Below are 9,371 nucleotides of genomic sequence, written 5' to 3'. Positions count from 1 at the left end.
CACTGGAGGGGTCCTTCCCTGCAATGTATGTAGGAGGGTCAGCTTCTACTTACTTCCTTCTAGAAGCGAAGNAACGTCTTATCCAAGGTACTAAAAAACTTCTAGCTTATTTAGTGACTTGAACGTTTTATAAATGAACTAAATAATTTTAGCATCTTCTGTTGAAGTTTTTGAAAAAGCTTAATGACAAAACTAATGAATCCAGGACAAAAAAACTTCAGCTATTATGCTTAAGTTCAGCAATTACAAACAAAAACTTCAGCAAATAGAGAACAAAATTTCAGCTATTATGCTTAAGTTCAGCAATTACAAACAAAAATTTCAGCAAATAGAGAATAAAACTACTATGCTTAAGTTCAGCAATTACAAACAAAAACTTCAGCAAATAGAGAACAAAACTTCAGCTACTATGCTTAAGTTCAGCAATTACAAACAAAAATTTCAGCACACTTGGTTCAGCACACTTGCTACTTCAGGCCCGTCTACTAGAATGCTGAAGTTTTGCGTGATTGACTTGCTACTTCAGCCCCGTATGCTGAAGTTACGCGAATAAGTGGGTACGCTTGCAATCTTTTTTGCAAAGCGGGCACAAATTAAAACATGACCCAAAAAGCGGGTATAGATACAAATGCCCGATTTCGATTGGGATTTGGAAAGGCCTAGTAATCTTAATATCTTTTATCCATTGTCCCAAAAGTGCAATTTGCTTAACTAAGGGATGAAAAACGCATTTTTTTTCCTATAAATATTAGTAAGCTTAATCGGAAATTCTACAGATTTAAGAAGAATAAGAAAAATAAACACAGCACAAATCCTGTAATTTATGCAGTATTTGGTTGGTCGTGTAAAAAGATAATTCATGCATAATTTTATGCTTTTTTTGGTTGGGACTATAAAGTAATTACACACTCTAAATTATAGAAATATTTATGTTGTATTATTTTAATTTAAAATAGGTATACTAATAATACACTAGTTAAAGCATTTTAAATATTAAATTACCCATAAATTTAGTAATCGATATATAACACCCTCGTATTCTCGCTGTATCAATGCATAATAATTTTTACATTGAAAATCACTGCATAAAATATAACTTTTACATTATAATTCCCGCATATTATTATTCTTTTTTAAATAAAAAAAAAATCATAGAGCTAAGTCGATAATGAGGTGGACTATTTCTTCCTAATGCGCTGGAACTGTTTGATGAAATTCCCAAGAGTACAAGTGAGATCTACAGTTTAAGTTCCAAAAATGGAGGGTGGCTATGTGTGGGCAGTCGCAGCTGGATTCAACGCTGCTCTTGCTGCCATCTCTGCCAAATTCTTCTCCTCCCAGGTAATTCCATCACACAACCAGAAACCTTTTCATTGATTATTCCTTCTTTATTTTCTTTTCCTTCTAATTATGTTTATACTAGTCTGTGATTACATTAATCCAGAAGTATTTCGTTTGGAATCTGAACAATTTACTCTGACAAGGAGCTAAACAAAGAAAGATTAAGAATGCTAAATGAATCCAGTAGTCAATAATGTGTCCCTAATTCATATGTTGTAGGATCTGCTCTTATTAGGTGGGTTCATTTGCCAGATGACAAAATTCCCCAAGTATGAATGAACACATCGTTATATTTTTTTCAAGTAGGATCTGATGAAATGAGATGAATTGAGGTAGTAATAAAATGGAAATTAAAGGGCGGATTATTTTGTGAAAGAATTTTTGGTCCAGCCATGAATTATCGCCCTGTGCTGTTTAAACTGCTAATTTGTCTATATTATATTTTGGACCTAAATGCTGCCATATTATAATTAACTACTATCTTGTGGTGTTATTATGAACTGTTAAGCAAAGCAAACACTGTTGTATTGATTTAAATAGAAATACCAGTACAATAAGGTTAAGGGACACTTGCTGCTACAAAAATAAGGAAATACAGATAGGGATAGACAGAAAGAAACAGGAGAGAGGAAACAGAGCCACAGACCATAGAGGGAGAGGGAATTTCTTAACAACTTTTAGCCAGTCTTTCCACTACTTGTACTATTCTATATATATTAGATAATGGTCCCCAATAATAATACTATGATGCCTTGCACACCAAGTCCTTAGCCAGCACTCCAAACGTAATCAACCAACTTTTGGGTTGGTTTTCTTGTTCCCTTACTTCTTCTTGGCAGATCTTCTAGCCAAGTTGCCAATTCCTTTTGCAGCCCACTTTCCATATTGAGCCCATCAGTATTATTGGCTATAACAATACTCCCATCTCCGGATTGAACCTTGTCCTCAAGGTTCGAGTTTATCTGTTGCGTATCATCTTGAAGCTGTAAGGGTGTGACTTGATTTTCAGGGGTGCCAACACACTTGCGCAACATAGAAACATGAAACACAGGATGTATTCTTGATTCCTCGGGCAATTCTAACTTGTAAGCCACCAAGTCCACCCGCTTCAGTACCTTGAAAGGTCCAAATTAGCGTTGCCCCAATTTATGGTGTCGTTGAAGTAGCACAGAATGTCAACTTTACATATACCCAATCACCCACCACGAACTCAACTTGCTCACGCTTTCTATCAGCATACTCTTTCGTTTTCTATTGTGCCTTGGCGAGGTTGTGCTTCAAAAGTTCCATCACTTCATCACGCTGCAACAAAAAAATTTCTAACAGATCATTGGAGCTGCTTCCCAAGGCATAAGTTACCAAAGTAGGGGGCTCACAACCATAAAGAACCTGAAAAGGAGTCATGCCGGCCGATGTCTGATAAGCCGTGTTATACCGATATTCCGCCCAAGTCAAAAGGGGAAACCATTCATGGGGCTGTCAGCCACAAAACATCGTAAATATTGTTCGACACACCTATTTAATGCTTCAGATTGTCCATCGGTCTGAGGGTGATACGCCGAACTCATTGACAATGTGGTACGCTGCAACCTATGAATCTCCTTCCAAAAAGAATTCATGAACCTGGGATCGCGATCTGTGATTATGATTTTTGGATGGCCATGAAGTCGAACAATTTCTGAAACAAAAGCCATGGCCACAGTTTGAGCAGTGAAGTTGGAGGGAAGTGCAATAAAGTGAGCATATTTCGATAATTTATCCACAATAGTCATAATGGTGGCCTTCTCTTTAGAGCTCGGCAAACAAGTGATAAAATCCATTGTGATCTCTTCAAACACCAGATCAGGGATTAGTAATGGCTGTAACGGTCCAGCAGGTTACTTCAATTGATCTTTCATCTGTTGGCAAACTTGACACGAAGCCACAAAGGCCTGAACATCTTTTTGCATTCCCTTCCAAAAGAAATTGGAGGAAAGGCGGTGGAAAGTGCGTGCGACCCCCGCATGACCACCAATCAAGGAAAAATGAAATTCATCAAGCAACTGCAAACGAAGGGTAGAATCAGAAGGTAACACCAAATGCCCCCGAAAGAGTAGCAGTCCATCACGAAAAGAATAGTCAGCTGCTCCATTTGTGGAATTTTGCACTAGCTATTGCACCGCTAAAAGTTCAGGATGAGACTGATTTTTGCGCTGCAATTTAGTGATTATCAAATTTGCAACCTGAAATAGCTAGGAATGAGGCTTCAGGAGTCTGTGACAAAGCATCCGCAGCCAAGTTATTTTTCCCGGGCTTGTAAAGTATCTTGAAATCATACCCCACCAACTTGCTTAACCATTGTTGTTGCTCTGGAGTTTGAATCACTTGATTCGCCAAATTTTTCAAAGATTGTTGATCGGTATAAATTGTGAATCGCCTTCCTAGGAGATACTGCCTCCATTTGCTGACAACTTGAGTTATGGCAAACATCTCCCTATGATAGGTGGATGCTTTGCACATACGAGGACATAGTTTGTGACTGTAGTAAGCGATAGGGTGTCCCTTTTGAGAAAGAACAGCTCCAACGCCCGTACCAGACGCATTTGTTTCGAGATGAAATTCTAATGAAAAATCTGGAAGGCAAGGACTGGAGTGGATCCTAAAGCCCGTTTGAGTGTCTCGAAAGCAACATGTGCCCTTCGTTCCACTGAAAGGGTTCCTTGCGAAGCAAATCTGTCAAAGGTCCAACAATGGTGGCATACTGACGAATAAATCTTCGGCAATAGCCCGCAAGGCCCAAAAAACTACGAATCTCTTTCACATTTCGAGGGCTAGGCCATTGCAAGATGGCCCTGAATTTTGGTGGGATCTACTGCCAAGCCATTTGCTGAAATCAGATGCCCTATATAATCAATCTGGTCTTGCCCAAACAAGCACTTCGACTCTTTTGCCACCAACTATTGGTCTCTCAGAAGTTGGAGAACCAAAGACAAATGCTCCAAGTGTAATTCCCATGATCCATTGTAAACTAGAATATCGTCGAAGAATACTAAAACGAATCGTCAAAGATGTGGCCTAAACACCGCATTCATGGTGGCCTGAAAAGTTGACGGAGCATTGGATAACCCGAAGGGCATGATTAAGAACTCGTAATGGCCCTCATGAGTTCGAAATGTTGTTTTTGGTATATCTTCGGGTCGGACACGAATTTGGTGATAACCTGATAATAAATCTAACTTTGAGAAATTCCTCGCGCTATGAAGCTCATCAAACAACTCATCAATGGTCGGGATAGGGAAACGATCCTTTACGGTGATAGCATTTAGGGCGCGATAATTCACACAGAATCTCCATGTGCCGTCCTTTTTTTCTTTCTTCTATCATCTCTTTCAGCTCTGTTTTTCTTCTTCTTTCTTTGCTCTATTTTTCTTCTTTTTTCTTTCTTTCTTTGCTCTGTTTTTGGGTTCTTTGCTCTGTTTCTTCCATCATCTCTTTCAGCTCTGTTTTTTCAATTGTTGCTCTGTTTTTCAAAATCGAGCAGAGGCAGTAGCTTTATTTTTTTTTTGTTGCTCTGTTTTTCAAAATCGAGCAGAGGCAGTAGCTTTATTTTTTTTGTTGCTCTGTTTTTCAAAATCGAGCAGAGCAGTAGCTTTATTTTATTTGTTGCTTTGTTTTTTCAATTATAGATTTATAGTCTTATAGAGTAGAATTAATTGCATATGAATCTACTATGAGTCTATGAATATCCATTGAGTCTTTAATTTTTGAATGATATATTTATTAATATGTTATTGTTATTGAGTTTTTAGTTATATGTATATAATATTTTATGTTTTTGTATAAATCGTCGCTTCACATCAAAAAGGCGAGCGCTTCGCTGCGCACCTCTCGCCTCAGTGAAGCGGGCCCTCGTCGCTATTTGTCGCCGCATGCTATATCCAAAACACTGCGCACAAGGAAGCCTTTGGTCACTGCCAACTACCACCGAAAATCGAGGTGTGGCTTCCACCTTTAGATTCAAAAACTTAGCAGCACAGGGTTGAATAAAGTTATCTATGCTTCCCCCATCCACGAGGACATGGACATGAGAACCATTAATTTCACCTTTAAAACGCAGGGTAGTGGAGGAATTCCCACCTGCCAATGCATGATATGAAATCGCAGAGTGCTGCTGGACCTCGAGACATTGTAATTCCTCAGCTAAAACTTCATCTGTAACAAAGGAATCTGGAGGAATGTTAGGATCCGAAGGACCCTCTTCTAATAGAAGAAGCTGAGGTAATGTTTTACATTTGTGACCCGGTGAATATCGTTCATCGCAGTAATAGCAAAGCCCCTTTTCACGTCATTGTTGCACTTCCGCTGGCGAGAGGCGTTTCAGAGGCAGCTTAGTGTTTGGGGATTTGGACGTGGAGTGAAAGGGAACAAGGGCTCTCGAAGGTGGGGTAGGCAAAATGGGCTGAGGTTTAGTGTATGATGGCTTAGAATAAATGGGCCCTTTTTCACAATTAATCCGTTGTTCATAGGTATGGGCCAGGGAAATTGTTTGGTCTAAGGTGGTAGGGTTATGGGCCACTAGTGAGGACTGGATATCAGGCCGAAGCCCAGAAAGAAATGTCTGTATCAACCAGTGATCGGAAACACTTACCGTTTCGTTTGATAAGGCCTCAAACAGAGCTTGATAATCAGCGACGGTGGTGGATTGTTGCAGCTTTGCTAAACAACCTTCAGGACCCAGAACTTGCCGCTTCTTAAAACGAATGACAGCAAAATGGTCCCAGTCGACCAATTGCTTGTTACAATGCAGCCATCAGAACCACTCAAGGGCCTCACTGTCGAGATAAAAGGAAGCTACAGTGAGCTTCTCATTCTCATCAATGGAGCAAAAATTAAAATAGTGCTCAACCTGGAAGACCCAAGCCTCTGGGTTATTTCCATGAAAACGACTTATCTCAATCGAAGCACGTTTGTGGCGGAGAAGAGGCGACGCACCACTAGCAGTAGACGAAAGAGCGATGACACCCGACGCCGGAAACTGAGAAGGAACACCAAATGTTGGCCTAAGATGAGCAGTTAAGGCTGCCATCTGAGACACCATTTCCTGCATAAAATGCTGATTCGATTCCACAACCGAACAAAAAGCTGCCATGTCCGACGACGGAATGGAGCTACGGCCAGGAGTGGACTGTGAAGGGTCAGCCATGGAATGTTTTGGATCACCCATGGAAGATAATCAATGAAAGCACCAAAATGTTATGAACTGTTAAGCAAAGCAAACACTGTTGTATTGATTCAAATAGAAATACCAGTACAATAAGGTTAAGGGTCATGTTATATTTGTCTATTTAATTCCTAGTGTCTACTTGTAATAGATCCCTGTCCGTTAAGATCCTACAATATTTTCGTGGTAACTTTTGGGCTTATCTTTGACACATTGAATATCTAATGTCTATTATCTATGTAAATTTTCACCATTATGTTATCTTTACTCATTCCCTGTTTCTGCTTCACTCTAATGTGGCAAGCAATCTCGAAATATTGGCTAATCGATGTCATCTCAAATTCACAGCTCATCAAATATGGTTGTGTCGTAATATTCAATGTCACAATGTGGGGATGCTATGTCAATAGCCTTAAAGCTCTATCATCTCTACAAGCTACTGTGACAAACTTTGCAACCAACTTTTTATCATCTGGATTGGCTGGATTTTTACTTTTCCAGGAGCCACTACCAATTCAGGTAATTTATGAAATTTGTGCTTCTCTGTACATCGTATGATCCTTTGATCGTGTTTCTTGTTCAGTCCTTCCTGCCTATTTGATGGAAGTCCTTATATTGTGGATTAACTTTTCTATGATTTCTCTAGACGTAGAATGAGCCTTTTGATCCCATTTCGTGTTCAGTCCTCTCTGCCTAAGTTATCGAAGTCATTATGTTGTACTGTTACATCTTAGAACCTATTAACATAGCAGGATTAACTTTTGCACGATTTTGGTAGTCATAGATTTATCAACTAATAAAATCAAAAAGGCCAACTAAAATTAATGTGCTTCTCTGTGTAAGTGAAGAAATCTAGCTTCTGCTTTAGGTCCCCAAAAATTTAAGTATATGACAAGTTAGAATTCCAATATCCAAGTTAACCATTTGTGTCAATAAACTGCTTTGGTTCTTGTTGTCAATTTAAGTATTTACCTTGCCTTCAGTCTCAAGTCCTGAGCCCTTTCATTCGACTCAGGGGGATGAGGAGATGGGGAAGGAGCAATTCTGAGAAGAAAATTTACAGGGTAGAAACATAGTTTCTCAAAACAATTGCCTCCCTCAAGTCAGATGTAGACACACCACTGATTTACAATAAAATGCCAAAGAACTTGTAGCTAGGTTAAAGTTAATCTGAAGCTTTAATTAAGTCAGAAATGTGTGGTTATATGATTGCTATGAGTATTAGTTTATATCATCTTGCCATATATGATGAAAATTAGGCCATTTGGTGACTGATTGGTATTACTTTTGTAGTGGTTTGCAGGTGCTGCACTGATTGTTCTCGGAGTTATTGTTTTGAGCAAGTCAAGCATCGAAAAGAAAAGTCATACAAGTTAGATAATAGTCTTTCTGGATTTAACTTCTATTTCCGAATTTTGATTACTTTTTATATACGGATTTTCTGTTCTTTGAATCATTAAATGTTAAATTAATTGATCGGTATTGTGTAACATTGTAGATATTTATTCTATATCTATATTTATACTTATACTTACTATATTAAAAACACGAAGGCCTTTAGCGAAATGTCGTTCGCCTTTTTTACCTTTTTAAAAATTGATTTCACATTAGACGAAATAGTCATTTAATATTTCCTAATATCTGAGAATAAATGTTTAATTATTTTTCTTATATTTAGAAATAGATAATTAATTACTTCCCTAATGTTTAGGATTCTTTCCATTACCTTTAGGTTTTGAAGTCCTTTTTTTCCTCATACGCATTCCTTTTTGTTATCAAATTTTAATTGATTACATGAAACATTCGCTCACTTACAACTTTTTGTAAGATTTAGGATTCCTTTTCTCACCCCTTATTTTAGCATGAAAGATTTCTGCCATATAGCTATCTAAATACAAGAGATATGCACATGTTATTTCCTTTAAAATATTCCTTTAATTAAATCATACTTACTTTAAAAAGTCCCAATTTAAATGAGAATTGATTATACAGACACAACAAAACTAAGAACTAAATTCATGAGATTTGGTTAAAAGAATAAATTGTTGTTCTGATTTTGACATAAATTTCATATTGTTACTCCTTCAATGATATTATTAACATAGTCCTTTCAAAACTCGTTAACTGCAAGTAATTCAATTTTAATTATTGAGTCTTACTCCGTGAAAGGACAATATTTGGATGCATCAAATAAACACATGGTTATATAATCGGATAGAGAGAAGAAAGCTTTCTCCGAGACGAAGAAACAATGATTTCTTCTTTTCTAATCTGTTAAAAATAATTTCTATATTATTTCTTACTGACAAAAGAAATTGAACAGTTTGCATTTTGTTGCGAGAAAAATAAAAATAGACGTCTTTTGTCAGTTAGTTGATCCTCTCTGTATCCTCTAAAATAGGTACAAATCCCTATCTATGATTAGTATTTATCATTTTTAGGAGCATATAATTGTCTTTTTTTTTTTTGGTAATTAAAATTTTTATTCACCAAAAAAACATATGTACAGCTCAAGAAAATCGAAAAAGCAGCCTATCTTTCTTTCACTGGGTTAGACATAGTCCCATCATTCAGTGTTCTTCCACCTATTTCCTAGCTTTCATACACAATCCTAAACTACTCTGTATCATTTCATGGGTAAAAAATTCAGACTTTGATGCTTTTTCCTCATCCGTGTCTTCATGCTTGCTCGATAAAATATTTTTTGTATAATCACTTTGACTATTTGCCCCACTGATGTTTGGTTTTGTTGGAAAACTCTGAAATTTCTTTCCTGCCAGATTTGATACACACTTCCAGCTAGTGCCATCCTATATACATCATCATTTGC

At 37.5% G+C, this 9,371-nt stretch overlaps 1 protein-coding gene across 2 annotated transcripts; it reads left to right on the top strand.

Annotated features, from left to right (window-relative positions):
- LOC109224843 lies at positions 1,083-8,069 on the top strand. 2 transcript variants are annotated; one of them, XM_019389399.1, is made up of 3 exons: positions 1,083-1,341; positions 6,890-7,060; positions 7,845-8,069. In XM_019389399.1, the coding sequence occupies exons 1-3, from the start codon at positions 1,258-1,260 to the stop codon at positions 7,854-7,856; spliced, it is 267 nt and encodes an 88-aa protein (XP_019244944.1). In that variant the 5' UTR covers positions 1,083-1,257; the 3' UTR covers positions 7,857-8,069. The 2 variants fall into 2 exon arrangements, with proteins under 2 accessions (XP_019244944.1, XP_019244943.1); XM_019389398.1 differs by having other exon boundaries at positions 1,119-1,341; positions 7,835-8,069.

This window comes from Nicotiana attenuata, chromosome 4 (genome assembly GCF_001879085.1).
Source record: "Nicotiana attenuata strain UT chromosome 4, NIATTr2, whole genome shotgun sequence".
NCBI classification, from domain to species: domain Eukaryota; kingdom Viridiplantae; phylum Streptophyta; class Magnoliopsida; order Solanales; family Solanaceae; genus Nicotiana; species Nicotiana attenuata.
Note: the sequence above shows the minus strand (reverse complement) of the source record. Positions and strands in the feature narration are given on the sequence as shown.

What these genes read in the sequence shown, in the direction of transcription:
- LOC109224843 (XM_019389398.1), top strand. Translation starts at nt 1,258, where the DNA reads ATGGAGGGTGGCTATGTGTGGGCAGTCGCAGCTGGATTCAACGCTGCT. An exon ending in CCAAATTCTTCTCCTCCCAG is followed by an intron (nt 1,342 to 6,889) that starts GTAATTCCATCA and finishes TCAAATTCACAG; the next exon opens with CTCATCAAATATGGTTGTGT. An exon ending in AGGAGCCACTACCAATTCAG is followed by an intron (nt 7,061 to 7,834) that starts GTAATTTATGAA and finishes TTACTTTTGTAG; the next exon opens with TGGTTTGCAGGTGCTGCACT.